The 15,410-nt window shown below is 41.4% G+C and overlaps 1 protein-coding gene across 1 annotated transcript in view; it reads left to right on the top strand.

Annotated features, from left to right (window-relative positions):
• Nucleotides 1–15,410, top strand: part of AFF3 (AF4/FMR2 family, member 3) — a 551,769-nt gene that overhangs the window by 229,788 nt on the left and 306,571 nt on the right. The window contains exon 5 of the mRNA XM_010829861.1: nucleotides 11,714–11,761. Within this exon, the coding sequence (XP_010828163.1) occupies nucleotides 11,714–11,761 (48 nt within the window). The remainder of the gene's footprint in view (nucleotides 1–11,713; nucleotides 11,762–15,410) is intronic.

The raw sequence follows: 15,410 nt of genomic DNA, 5'->3' as shown, positions 1-15,410 counted from the left end.
ATAAAACCTACTGTGACTGTTAGGTTGCAATAGCCTGCAAATATGTTCCAAGATGAACAGTAAAACTACATCAGCAGACTCAAATATGAAAATGCTGGGACTTTCCTGGTGGCCCAGTGGCTAAGACTCCACGATCCCAATGCAGGGTTCCATCCCTGGCCAGGGAACTAGATCCCACATGGCACAACTCAGACCCAGCACAGCCAAATAAATAAATAATAAAATTAAAATATAATAAATTTTTTTAAAAGGATGGCTTAGCAGAAAGAATGAAAATGCTGTTAAATATGCATAAATGAAAAAAAAAAGAAGAAAATCTTTAAGTATAGCATTGTAGGGTGCCTCCCAGGTGGCTCAGTGGTAAAGAATCTGCCTGCCAAACAGGAGACATGGGTTTGATCCCTGGGTTGTGACGATCCCCTGGAGAAGGGAATGGCAACCCACTCCAGTATTCTTGCCTGGAGAATCCCATGGACAGAGGAGCATGGCGGGCTACCGTCCATGGGGTTACAAAGAGTCAGACACGACTTAGTGCCTAAACAGCAGGAGCATGGCATTGTAGATAGATTTACAGAATAGAATTTAAGGATAGAAAACTTCGTAGTATTAAAAAGTTCTCACCAGCCAATCAAAATGCATACTGATCTCTTACTCATGTTCTCCAAGGTTACCTGCTTCCACCTGGCAGGTAAATCTTCTCCTCTATCCCAGCTGATTTCAACTGGATATCTTAATTCAGCACATATCTATAGCATATCTCCTCCAAGGGCATACATAGAAAGAGTTTATGTTAAGTGTACGCACAGGATGAACCCTGTTCTGAGGGCCAGATGACATGAAACCTTTTTGGAAAAGTGAAATGAAAATGAAGAGAAAAACTCATGAGGGACTTTAATATATTACACATTATTGACCAGAGACGTATCAATCCATTCTTAAAGAGTGATACAATTAACAACACCGTGCAACATTGTTAAAGCTTAAAATGGATGAAAGGTTCATTATACAACTATGATTGTCATTATCATTTACATTTTGCTCCATTCGATTTTTGTTCCAACCTTGTGTGTATTATAAACACAAGTTTATTACTGTAAAAATTTCAAAGACGATGCATTGCAAGATTTTGAGTGAAGAAGAATTTTTCAGTGAATTTATGCAGATACTTTGTCTGGCTATCCAAGCAACATATGTACTAGTGTCTCAGAAGATGATCGTTCTTCAGAATATAGTTCTGATTCAGATGATGTAAGTATTAGACCACCAAAAACACAAAAAACCTTAGTGACTGATTCTGGTATGGAAAGTCAAAATGAAACTCACCATGCTGGAGAAGACTTTGTGGGTGCATCAGGTGTAACTATTGAATGTGATGACTGGCAAACCATTAATGAAGTAACAATTAATTTTTGACTGGCCAGAATACAAATTGCCAGCCACAGGTGTCACGTTTCTGCAAAATTCCCCTGGTCTGTAATGAGTTAAGAGTTGTTTTTGAATCTCTATTTCTCTTAGCAAAATGTTAGGTAAAATTAATAGACTGTGTCACATAGAATTTTGCCAAATACTTAGCCCCACTTTTACCATTTCCAATAGTCATTTCATTTCAGGGCTAAAAGAGAATTGATTATCCGTCTTACCACGGGACACAAATCAGAGCAGCCCTAAATCTCCTTAATCGGTTAATTTCTTCAGGCCCTCTGGATTACTCTCTCCATCTTATAGGCTTCTGTGTTCAGAATTTCATGATTAGAAACGAAAACCATGTTCTCACTGTACACAGTAATCAAATGTTTTTTCTTGTACATTTCATTCCATTATTTAAGGGGAAAAAAAGGATAGATTATAGGACTGCCCTATTAGTAAGCCTTCTGCTACCTACAAATAACATGTGTTATTAGATTACAATTGACCCTTGAACATTCCAGAATTCACTTACTGCTATCTCTGCCTCTGAAACAAATGAATTGATGAATGAATCACCCAAGGACAGGAAACAGTGTGGATAGAATCAGGACTCGGCTCTGGGTTCTTTGAATTGCACATCTTGTGATCTCTCTCCAAACACACACTTTCGCCTACCTTTAGCTCACTTAAAGATATGTAAAATGAAAACACAGTTATTATATTTATTGGAAAAAATAGGCCGGTAGATGGTTCAAACCCATGTTATTCAGCAGTCAACAATATATAGATGGAATGCTGGATGAGAGTCAGGATTAAAAAGGAAATGGTGCATTTAGAAGTCCCACTGAAGAATGCCTGACATGGGAGGGTTAAATACCTTCAGCCTTGTCACTCTTCCTGAGCCTGTGTGGTCTTCCTCTCACTAAAAGTAGTGACCACACAGTTGTAGATGAGAAAAGACAGAGCAAAGAACAGTCCTGAAGTGGTCTTGTCAGTTTCAGGCTACAGGCGGGACTCGCGTGTGCATTATTCCTGTGTGTGAATTCTGTACCCAGTTATGACAGGACAGTGTGGAGGCTGGCCCTGGTAGACAGCACAGGGCTCTGTACTGAGACATGGCCCCCTGGAAGAGCACTCAATATCAATTAGTGATCAGGATGTAAAGCCACTGTCTCTGGTTTTAATCTCTTTGTGCCATCAGTAGAGATTTGACAAGGTCAGTGCAGTGACAGACCACTTAACTTCCTGGAAACCAAATGCATTTTTAACTACAAGTGCTCATTGAGATCACTAATTCTCATTATAAAAATAGCAACATGATTGAAAGATCTTGTCCTATGGCTGGGAATCGGACTGAAAAAATCGATTATTAACTCTTTAACAACATTGCCTGTTAATAGAAGGCTAATACTTGTTCCCTAATTTACAGATACAAATGTGGAGATTAGGGAAGCCAAATGACTTGTTAATGATTTCTCTATTAATGGGTATATGCTTAATTTTAATAAAGTATATAAATGTTGCTATTTTAAGAGTTTGTCTTTAAGGTAATTCTGTGGTTTTTTTTTATTTAATTAAAGTGAAGACATTGTAATATAGATGACCAATCATACTAAAGTGTAAGACTTTAATTTTTTAATAGTCTTTTAATTTTTTTTGTACATTGGCCATTTATTATTCATTCAACAAACATCTTCAAGTGCTCACTCTGTTGTGCCAAGAACTCTGCCAGAAACTGGTCATAAACACATAAATAAGAGATGACATATCCACCATAAAATCTACTAATACAAGTAAATGACACTCGACAACATTTTTCTCATTTTGTTCTTTTCAATTCAGGATGGTATTTATTACTATACTAAAATCATAAAAAGTTAGCATGAAGGGGAGTGAGAAGAAACTGCTTAATGGGTGCAGTGTTTCACTTTGGGATGATGAAAACATTTGAAACTAAATAGGGTGACTATGACTCACAACACTGTGAATATATAAAAGGCCACTAAATTGTACACTTTAAAAATGGTTGGTTTTCTGTTACATGACATTCACCTCCTTTTTTTTTTTTTTTTAGATAATACAGTTTGCAGTTTCTCCTAATTAATACATTTATTTAGCTTTGTATTGTATGATAGAGTTGGAAGGTGTTGGAGAAGCTAGGAGCGGTCTCTTTCAGGCATTTCATCTTTCAGTCGAATTCTCAAGATTTTTTCTTACAGATCTTCAACATGTCTTGTTAAGGTTATTCCGCATTTATTTTTCTTGATAGTGTGGGTGGGATCTTTTTCATATTTTTTAAGTGTGTATTGCTGCTGCACAGAAGAGCTATTGAGCTTTGACGGTTAATAGCCAACCACTTTGAAACCTCCCTTTAAAATAATAGTAACAGTGGACTCTTTTGGACTTTTCTAGATATATGATCAAAGAATCTTCTGAGGTCAGGAAAAAAGCCCGAGATGATCACAGTTCTGCGTGTTTTCCCTAGTGATATGTTACTTTAAAGCGGCCCTAGGATTGTACTATTTTTGCATTCCTGGGACAGAGCCCATTAAGTTTCCACTAATTCTTAAAATATTTTATTGAATCATATTTACAAATAATCCCTTAAGGATTTTACACGGATTTTCGGAGGAGGATTGATTTATTTTCTTATGTGAGGTCTTCATACTAATTTAATAAAATAAATCACATAGCTTTCCATTACCTTCTACTTTGGAAGAATAAACATGTGGAAATTAGTTCTTCCTTGAAAGTTAAAGCCCTTCACTTTAAAACTATTTGGCTTAAAGCCTTACTTGAAGATAATTTTTAATTTAATCTGCATTCTCAGATTTATAGGCCTAATCTCATTTTTCTTTATTTCTTATATCAGCTTTTTTCCCAGAAAGTTACCAGCTTCATCAAACTTTATTAGTATTATTTTCTATATTAATGTTAACATCAATGCTTTCTTATGATTACAAGCCCTTCCATATATTTTATCCCCTTCTTATAACACATTATGTTTATTTGGACTTTTTTTATTGAACAGATTTTTAAGTGACTTTCTATTATTGTTTTGAGTAATGTGTTTTTAAGAAATTATATTTTTGCTTTATAAATTATGACTTTTGTTCTATAAATATTTCATTGGTTTTCTCTATTTGTTAGTTTCCTTTTGTATGTCTCCTTGATTTTAAATTTTTAATTGATTGCTTAGCACATACATTTTATTTTAAAAAAGAATGAAAGCTTTTAGTGTATGAATTTAGCTCTAATAATATCCCATTATTTTGCTTTGCCATATTATAATTTTATTTTCCTGTAAATGTGAAGATTTATTTATAGTTGTGTGGTGTTTGTTTTATTCCAAGAATTCTAGGAGATTTTTATGTCTACTGTTTTAATTCATAGCTTAATTGTTTTGGTAACTTGTGACTATAGAGTCTGGACTATAAAACAACTGCTTTTCGGAATTTTCTGATGCTCTTTTGTAGCTCACCGTGTGATCACTTCAGTAGCCATCTCACGTATACTTGAAGCATTGGGGTTTCCTCATGACTGTCTAGGTTCATTATATCTCTCAGTTTAGCCTTGTTTAATTTTATTCTCAAATTCTCTATCCCCCTTATATGGTTGAGGTCTTCTTTTTGGTATCCTTTGTCTATTAGGAAAAGCAGAAGTGGATTAGAGACATCCAACCTTAAGAACTCTATTTTCTTTTTCTTGGCATGCCTGATTTTGATGCTCTTTCTTCTTTTTCTTGACACACCTTATTTGATGCTCTATTTTTTCCTCATTCTGTGTTGTGCTCTCCAATTCAGTGTTTTTCTTATGAACTGTCCTTTAGTTGAAAATAATACTGCTACCATCTGCTGCCATTTTGTTTTTATTCTTGAGATACAGCTTTCTCTTTTTATTGTTCTGTGTTTTCTTTTTCCCCTCGATGTGTCAATGTCTCAGTGATGGTGGTGACAGTAGTTCTGAGAGGAAGAGGGGGATGTGAGCAGCAGAAAAAGAGGGAACAGATCTGCTGAGCACACCCGGGAAATCAGGAGGGACATGCGAGAGCGATGAGGCCAGCCTGCCCCGGGGGGGACTGGGAGCAGAGGGCAGCCTGAAAGGGGAGGTGCTAGGTCTCATGTAAAACCTGCTGAGGAGAGCATGGCTGGCTGACTCCTGGCCTCAGGTGGCTCTGTCCTCGGATGAGACTGGCCAGGGATACAGTCAGAGGAAGGGGCTTCACGTGGATGTGGGAACCTGAACACCTCTGAAGCCAAGCTTAGATCCTCAGTCACTGCTTTTGGTGGCATTGACGAGACACCTCCTTTCTTTGTATCTCAGTTTCCCTCTGAATCAAGTTTGATTAGTCTTCTACAAGGTATGTAGAATAGTCAAATTCATAGTCAGAAGGTACATTGTTAGATGCCAAGGGGAGCTGGTGTTTAACGGAGACAGAGTTACATTTTAGGAAGGTGAAGAATTCAGGAGGTGTATGGGGGTGAGAGTTGTGTAGCTGTGAATGTACTCAGTGCCACTGAACTGTACAGTTAAATGTGGTTAAAATAGTAGGTTTTATATTATGTGACTTTTATCACCATTAAAAAAACATTAACAAAATAAAATATATGCAAAATGATGCTCTGAAAAAAATAGTAAGACATTTAAGAATACTTTTGTAGAAGTTTTTAAGACTCTGCATGTGACAAACAGGTCCTGAGTGAGGACCTTTTGAGTGCTTGCAGACAGAGGTACTGTGACTTTAAAACAGTGTTATTTCAGAATGAAAGTTCCTCCTTCCATGCGTCTGATGAAGAGTTAAACTATTTTTGAAAATAGGATGCGTACAGCTTCACTCCTCCATAGTGAAATGCCATTTCCCACTGATTGGCTCCAGCCTTTTCTCCTTAAGCGCGGCTTGCTTCTTCCAGGCCTGTGTGCCTGGCATGGTAATTAGGGGTTTAGGCTCTCGGAAATAGGATGCTCCTGGATATTGCTGAAGCGCTCCTTACCCGCAGCTCCGCTCTCACGTTGTGCTGACAGCGTGCGGTGTGTATTTTCAAGCGGGAAAGATTTGAGGAAAGCAGTTCTGTGAAAAAGGAACGTGATCGACAACACTGTCGAGAAGAAGAATCAGCTGGGGTTGCTCGCTTTTAATTGAAGTTTAGTTGGAGGTTCAGTGAGGTGAGGCTGTTATGACAGATTTCAAAATGTAATGATAGGGAAATGGCGTGGGTTCATCAAAGTCAGAGTAAATAGGGAGCGACAGCTCAGCAACCCAGTGTGAAGCAACAGCTCCAAACCCTCACAAAATACAGAGTAATTCAAATTTTCATTGTGCAGCCCTCCTTCTCAGGGGGTACCTTTCCAAGGAAAGCAATGACTTTATTGCGAAAAATGTAAACAAAAATTTGGAGATGTAAATTACATGCGTGTTTTAATCTTGTTCATAAACACTGAAAGTTTTAAAAATGTAAGTATAATCAAAGTGTACAACTGCAGCTGAAACCATATTTGAGAAAGACTTTGAGAAAGAAAGCAGGTAGAAGGCCCCCCGATCTCCCTAACCCCCACACCTAACCCATTCCAACCCTACATACCCATCCCCTTTGTAGATTTGGAAAAGGTGAAGTAGAATTCTGTCCTCCAGTTTCTGAGGGCACAAATTCTTGTCTCTGATGTGTTAATGTCACAGAAGAAATAAATGGTTGTATTAACTCTTTTTCTCCACTTCCTCTCCTGTCTCTTCCACTTTTGATTTATCCATGTGATGTTTGAGGTTAATGAGTAAGATCCAGAGTGACTAAGAACTGGATGATTTGCAGCGTGGGAAGAAAGGAGGAAATTTACCTAAATACTGTCCAGATTCTTTCATTTCTATTCAGTAAGCATGACAGTGACCTCAAGTTGAGCCAGTTCTAGTGGTTGAGCTTGGAGAGATTGCATGAGGTAGTAAAATTCACTGAACCGGTGTTGAACAGGTGTGTGTAGGTTCTACCTTGACTGTCCCTTGCTGCCAAAAATGATTTTGGACAAGACTCGCTACTTCTTTGGGTCACAGTTTCTTCATCTGTTGAAGTCATCCAATTGGGTAAAATGAGCACTAAGGTTCCCTCCGTTTCAAACCGTCTACAATATTGTGCCTCATGGATCCACTCCAAACAACATAGGATCTGAGAAATTCGAACTCGATGTGGTGCCTTCCTTTGGGAACCCCCGGAGTCAGAGATGTTCCGGAAAAAGCCCAAAGTGTTCCTCGCCAAAGCCCCTCAGCCCTGTAATTTAAAGGCAGGACTCCCTGAGACTGTTGTGGAAGGCCTGTGTTCTGGCCTCATTCCCGGCACTTTCTCAGCTGGGTGAGGGACTCTCCCAGGAAGGAAGGACCTGATGTCTGGCCAGACCCTCAGAGCTCACGGTTGGAGTTCCCACTGAGATGACCGAATGTAATAACCCTACGTCCTTCATCTCCATTGACAAGGGAAGTGTTTAACAAGGTCTCTGTGCTGTTTCCCTCTCCAAGTGTTCTATTTTCAGAGAAGGTAGTGGAAACTTATAGGATCATGAGGTGAGATACTAAGAGGAACCTGTCATCGACATAAATCACTTCAAATGAAATTGAAGTGTGGTATTCAGGGTAAGCTTAACTTTAAGGAACCAAACATATAAAGAGTTTTTGTAATAAGTTGTGTGCCTGGGTGAGTCCACCTGGAGAGTGTGAAGTCACATTTTCCCTGGCTATTTGTTTTTAAGGTGGAAAATAACAAATACATTGAGAATTTAGGGTTGGAATTTAGAAGTGGGATAAGAGGAGTGGTTGATGGGTCCGAAGATACGTTTTCCAATTCACCCATTCATTCTCACCTGAACTCCAAAAGAGATCATTGTTCAAAGGACCATTGAGGCCTTTATAGTGGTTGCCTCTGGCTGCCCTGAAAAGAACATAGGGTTTGAGTCAGTTTCAAAAAGAACTCTCTGATCTAATTTGACTGAAGTATCAGGATGGTGACATTTCCAGAGCAGTCCTGGGATAAGGCCCTGGAAATGGAAGTTGTGGGGTATAGTCAATGTGTTTTGCCAAAATAGAACTTTTGGGAAAACAGGAGAAGGGATGCATATAGGAAAGAGGAATGAGACATTAGTGAAAGCATTGGGTCTTCTAACCTTATCTTGATATTTAACACTGCTTTTTACAGGGATAGACATGTAGATTATGTTAATGCTCTGTTACCAACAGTTGTGCTTTACACATTTTGTTGTTGATCTCTTAATGATGAGACTAGAAAGGAACCATGTATACCAAGATAGTGTTCCTATCTTAACTAAAATAGTGTTCCTATTTTAACTAAAACTTAGCAAATAATTTGTAAGGAAATAAACATCACCTAAAAGTTATCAAACTATTGGATTAAAGTCCTAAATATAAAAACGAAAACTGTAAGACTCTTGGAAGAACACATAGGTAAATCTTCATAACCTTGGATTTGGCTATAGTTTCTTAGAAATAACCTCAACAGAGAAGCAATAAAGAAAAAAAATAGGTAAATTGGACTTCATCAAAATTAAAAATTTTGTGCATCCATGCACATTATGAAGAGAGTGAAAATACAACCCACAGAATGGGTGAAAATATATGCAAATCTTATATCTGATAAGGGTCTTTATCCAAAATATATCAAGAACTCTACAACCAAACAATAAAAAAACAACCCAATGAAAAACTGGGAAAAAGCCATTTCTCCAAAGATACACAACGGCCAATGTTCACATGAAAACATGTTCAACATCTTTAATCCTTAGGAAAATACATATTAAAACATCAATAAGTTACCATTTCAACCCAGTAGAATGGCTATTATCCAAAACAAAACCAGAAAATTGCAAGTGTTTGGTAAAGATGTGGAAAAATTAGAACCTCCACACATTGCTGGTAGGAATGCAAAATGTCATAGCTGTTATGGAAAACACTGTGGCAGCTCCTCAGAAAGCTAAGCATAGAATGGCCATATGACCCACCAACTCAACTCCTATGTCTATAACCCAAAAGAAGCGAAAACAGGCATTCAACCAAAAACTTGTGCATAGATGTTTATAGAAGTGCTATCACAGTAGTCAAAGTAGAAAAACCAAAATGTCCATCAGCTGATGAATAGATAAATTAAATGTGATAATATTCAAATATAGTGGAATATTATTTAGCCACAAAAAGGAATGAAGTACTGACATAAGCTACAACGTGAACCTTGAAAACATTATTCTAAGTGAAACACACCACCCAGACACAAAAGGTCACGTAATGCAGAATTCATTTATATGAAATATCTAGAATAGAAAAATCTATAGTGAGAGAAAGTAAAAAGATTAGTGGTTACCAGGGGCTGGGGAGAGGGGGAATGAAGAGTTCCTGCTTAAGGGGCATGAGGCCTCCATTCAGGGTGACAGAAATGTTCTACAATTAGACGTGACATTGTGAATGCATTTAAGGCCAGTAAAGGCCTTATATACTTAAAATGGTTAAAGGCCATATATACTTAAAATGGTTAAAGTCGTTTATTTTATGTTTATTTTACCTTACCACAATTTTTTTTTTTAAAAAAGTGTGCAAGCTGTAGAAAACTCCTAGAAACCATGCTGATGAAATACCTTTGCCAAACAAGTGAGCTCAGGTTTGAGAATGGATATAGCACAGCCTTTGGGATTGGGGAAAACATCTGGAAGACAAAACGACACAGCTGAGGATTAGGAGTCCTGTTTCCTGGTCCAGGCCCTGCTGTTCTGTGGCCTGAGGGCAAGTCATGTAAACCTTCTGCGCCCCAGTTGGGAGCCTTGGACAAATCTTCCATATCTGGGTTGGAAAAAATCTCAATCATGTATAGGCCCTTTTCAAGCCTCACATACGTTCATACAGCCATGCTCCTTACCTAGCGTGAAGTGTGGAATATTTCTGATAAAATACTCCACCACCAGGAAGAGAAAGTGGGGGGCACACAGGGAGGTCTGGGATTTGAAGGTGCACTCTTTGGCAGAACCTTTGTAATACTGGAAAGTCCTCGAGTGGGTTGTGGTCAGCGTCCCCATTCCTGGGAACGGCAGGAAGTAGGTTCATTCATGCCTTCCTGACAGACACCCGTTCACCGCACATGCTTAAGGCTGTGTGACGCACGTGCTGAAGGACGCAGAGCCCCCAGGTGGGCGGGGTATGTGTCCTGGAGGGAGGAGAGATCTTTCCAGAGTCGGTCCGTGAATCACCATCATGGTGAGCACACTGAAGAGGAGTAAGTGCTGAGTAAACTACCATCCTGGGGAGTGAGTGCCCTGGAGAAGAAGTAAATGCTGCGTGGCTGAATATTCCAGGGCCAGGGATGCTACTCTGAGCGAGTCACGGCTGACCTGCCCTCTGAAGGATGACTTGGAACAAACGAGGAAAACCAGCAATATGCAAGTCAGCATTCGTCGGGGAGAGAGGACCATGAGAAGGAAAGAGAACAGGGTGGGCTTGGGAAAGACATTGTGAAGAAAGCCTCATTCTGGGAGGTCACGCCGAGTGCTGGTCAATGTCACTGAATCAAAGGCCAGAGAAGTGTCTCACTGAGACCACAGCTGGCACTTCTACCGCAAATGCTGCTTTGTGGTAGAAGCACAAAACGTCCCCACAAAACCACCTCCCGTGCTCTGGGAGTGTGTTACCAGCAGGGACCACACAGCATCTCTGAAACTTAAAATGGTCCCCAGAGTCGGCCGTGACCTGACGTCCCCATTCCTTGGAGCCTGTACCGCGCCTTCAGCACAGGGCAGTGTGGGTGACTTGACACCCAGCCTGCCCTTAGAGGATGTGTCTCCTTTTGGTTTTTCAGGTTTCAGCCCATTACCCTGTAAATCTAGGCTCCGGGGGTGATACAACTACCAGAGTCGTGCTTGGCATTTGGCAGGGCCCTTGCACGTATCCAGTGGGTGGACTAGATGCACCTTGGCGGTAGAGGCCACCTTTCCTTCCACACTTTGATGGAGCCCCAGGTGCATGGAGCTCACACCTGCCAGTTGTGTGCTCTGCCCCTAAGGAGGCTGCCCTGCTTAGAGTTGACGTGGCTGGAGGATCCAATGCTGCAATTCTGGGGCGTGTGCGGCGCTCCGGCCGCCCTGTCTGTGGTGCAGCAGCTGGGGAAGGGGGTGGTCTCAGCCATGATGGGTGCTGTCCCATTAAGGAAGTGAGTTCATCTGTACGTCCCCTGTGAGGCATGGCACCCTGTCCAAACTCTATTCAGTGCCATCTCTTCATTGTAACCATAACACTGTTCTATCAGGCTTAATGTTTTTTACCCTTTGCTTGCAGGAGAGTCGATCTGGAGAAACCAACAGCTGTGTTGAAGAAATCATTCGGGTAAGGATATTCTTTTGAAAATTTTACCAGTTGGTTGATGTAGGTTTTAAACAGAAGGAGGTGTGCGGCTGGAGTGTCACAGTGAGCCCGGTGTTCGTGTGCTGTTTGATCTTTACCCAAGTTGCCTAAATAAGACTTTACAAAACCATGCTTCCTTTAGAAACCTAGGAGCTACACCTCCATCTGGCCCCTTTGCACAGGCTGAGGTGACGCTGTATGAAGGGGGTCAGCTGGAAGATACAGCAGCAGAGTTGAGATGAAAAATATGGCCGTGTTCACATTCGGGTGCCCCCATTCATCTCCCTACTATTTAAAAGCATCTTTTAATAGTCCATGCTTCCCAGTCAGGCAGGGGTTGCCTGGTTATTTTTTTCCCAAACTTAATTAGAATCAGAAGCACTTGACAAAGAGGTAATGCTCAGTGCTGAAGATTTATTTCTATATTGTTACGCACGTTATTATTTTGCCTGGTCCTCTCAGTAAGCCTGTGCTTTTCATCATCATCATCTCACATGCACACCTGTGAACTAGTTTCACGCACAGATTCACTTAGGCTGGGCTGTTCTGCCATGTTAGTGTTCTCCTGAGTATTCAGACTTACAATCAGGATGTCCTCTTCAACCTATATTTTTTCTTCACTCATATTTTTTCATTGGAATAACCTAATAATTTATGGCTCTCAGAAAGCTGATATTACACTGGGCAAAACACCAGGGTAAATCAGACCAGATGGTGTGGCAATTCCCTATAAAGAAAAAATAACTTTATGTTAATATATTATTTTTAATGTTTGGACACCTTACAGACTTTTTGTTGAATTGCTTTGTGAGCTACAATAACACAATTATTTGGTTCAAAATTTTACGTTGACTGTCAAATCATTTTCAGAGGTAGAATATTTTTTATTCTTCCTGGAAAGCATTATGTCACAAATCTCTTCACTGTAGAATTGATGAAAATAATTAATTGAAGTTTGGTTTGTGGAGTTTGTAATGATTTCTGGTTTTGTGGCAGAGGTTTACAGAGAAAACAGTTGTCAGAAGTGTGTGGCAGCTTCATTCCTGGCATTTAAGTATATGCTGAATAAAATACATATTGTACTTTAAGTCTAAATTCTCTTTCCTGGGGCCTTGTTTCAGGCTAAATGCAAATCGTGTGAAATGCTAATGTACTTGTCCTGTTTTTCTCTCTCAACATACTTTCATGTTTTGGGTCCCAGTATTCAGTGTTTGGGAGAAGGCAATGGCACCCACTCCAGTGTTCTTGCCTGGAGAATCCCAGGGACAGGGGAGCCTGGTGGGCTGCCGTCTCTGGGGTCGCACAGAGTCAGACACGACTGAAGCAGCTGCAGCAGCATTCAGTGTTTAAGCCATCCTCCTTCAGTTGGTTTTGGCATCTGTCTGAAAAGTGAGAAGACCACAACATGCCAGTCCTCTTTTTGGCTTCACTGTGTTAAAAATCCTGCTCCTTCTGACCCTTTCTTGTCTTTTCTGAGGATATGGAAGAGCTCCGTCATTTGACCTTTCTGTTCTACACTCCAGGCAAGGCTTGGCGTTCATAAAGAGCTTGAGTAGTTCTCATACCAGAAGGATATGTGTTAGACAATGCGAAAATCACTTAAAACTGGATGCTGCAGTCAAGTGTTTAAACCATCATATTTTTTTTTCTTAAGAGCTTATTTGAAGTTCCCAGCCTCGCCTCACTCCTGTCTCCCTACAATGCTGACCCCTAACCCATCATACCACGGGTGCCTTCCCTGCCCACCTCAGGTCAGGTGTGGAGTAAGAGGGAAAGCCAGGACCCATGAGATAATTGATTTATGCACATGTGTAGGGTCAAGGGTGGGGGACGCTGCCTTCACTGGAAGGCCTCGAGGAACAGCCGGCGAGGAGAGTGTGTAGACTGGGAGGTGCTGGTGGTGCTGGCGCTGTCGTGGGAGCCTTTTCCTGTCCCTCACCTGGCAGCCTAAGGTGTCAGCAGTGGCCGTTGGTACTTGGGGAGCTCCTAGAGGAGCATGCGGGTATTCCCAGTTTTGCCTGGAGTGTTTTCCTGGCTGTCACCTGCCTCTCACAGCAGGAATCCCCAGGATCTCTTGGCCTCTTCTAAGCATCTCCTCCCCTGCAGACACACGCACAGGGCTCCTTCTCAGGTACAGCTTGCTGGGTCGGTTGTGTGTCCGTCACGTATCGGTGTCCTTCTCACGTGGTGGCCCCAGTGTCTAGACTTTAGAATTCACGATCTTGTGGGATGAATGAATAAACGAGTGAGTGAGTGAAAGAATACTCTAAAGGAGAATGGTGAGCATCAGTGTACGGCTCACAAGCGGATTCCCTTCACTGTAAATCATGGACAAGATGCATTGGCTGGGACTTCCCTGGTGGTCCAGTGGTTAAGACTCCAAGCTTCCAGAGCAGGGGGTATGGGTCCCATCCCTGGTCAGGGACCTAAGGTTCCATGTGCTGTATGCCTCGTACCCTAAAGAAAGAGGTGTGTTGGCCTTTTTAATGCTGGGTTACTCTGGACCGTCTTTGTGGAACCCAGTTTTCCTTACCAGGTTCTCTCCCCTTGGGATCAACTCAGGCAAACCTGATGTCATCAAGATCACCAGGGGTAATTATTATTTGCAGGCATCTTATTCTGAAAAGCAGTGTGGAGGAAGAAGAGGGTCATGAAAAATGCCTTAAAATAATTGAAGTTGAGATAGTCACTGAACAAGCGTTAGCATGCCCTTTCCATATGGGAGGCACCGGGCATCAGTGGTAGGTTTTAGACAGATGTGACCCTGGCCCTTTTGGAACAACAATGTGCTGGAAGAGATAGATATTACATTATTTTTTTAATCTCATAAATAAACCTGTCCTGCTATTTGTGATAAATACTCAGAGTTTCCTGAACATTTTCTCTACCATTTATTACCTAAGTTGTGATCAAGAATAGTGTCCCTGAGGAAGCAGCCTGTGAATTGAGAGTTGGAGGATGAATAGGAAAGCAACGTAAAGAAAATAGTGGGGCTTCCCATCAGAAGGGGCGGAGAGCTCGGCTTGTCAGAGACCTGGGAAGGAAAGAGGAGGCCCGTTGCAGCCGGAGGGCGGATGGGAGAAGCCCGGCGGGAGAGACCAGTCATTCGGAACCTTCTCGGCCACACTCAGGAACCGCTAAGCACCAGGGAGCCAGTGAAGGATCGGAGCTGGGACGGATGTGAGCAGACTGGCTGTCATGGGGAGGAAGGGGAGGAGGGGGAGGCTGATGCAGGTCCCGGGTGAGGGATGCTGGGCAGAGAGGCCTGTGAAGATGGAGGGAGAGGCTGATGCTGTTACCGAAAGAGTGGTTACTGAAAGCCAATAAACAGGCCAGGCTGGTGGAGAGGAAAGTTTGCTTTATTTTAGATGTTGGCAACTGGCAGAGGAAGGCTGCCATCTGTACAAAGGCAAGATCTTTTATAGCAGAAGTAGAGGGGGGTACGTGCAGAAACACAGTACAGTCAGCTCTGACAGTCGTCTTTAAATTGGTCATCGGTAGTCTGACCAGCATCATCTTGGTGGTTTTAGGTACAGTTAATCTTCAGTTCTATGATTGATTTGTTCCCATTTCTTTGAGGCCAGTTCTCAGAGTTGTGTCAGCTAATGTAATGTCATGGGTACAGTCTGGT

Source organism: Bison bison, unplaced genomic scaffold (assembly GCF_000754665.1).
Source record: "Bison bison bison isolate TAMUID 2011002044 unplaced genomic scaffold, Bison_UMD1.0 scf7180017864508, whole genome shotgun sequence".
Lineage (NCBI taxonomy): Eukaryota > Metazoa > Chordata > Mammalia > Artiodactyla > Bovidae > Bison > Bison bison.
The sequence above is the reverse complement of the archived record's forward strand: the minus strand, read 5'-3'. Positions and strand labels throughout refer to the sequence as shown.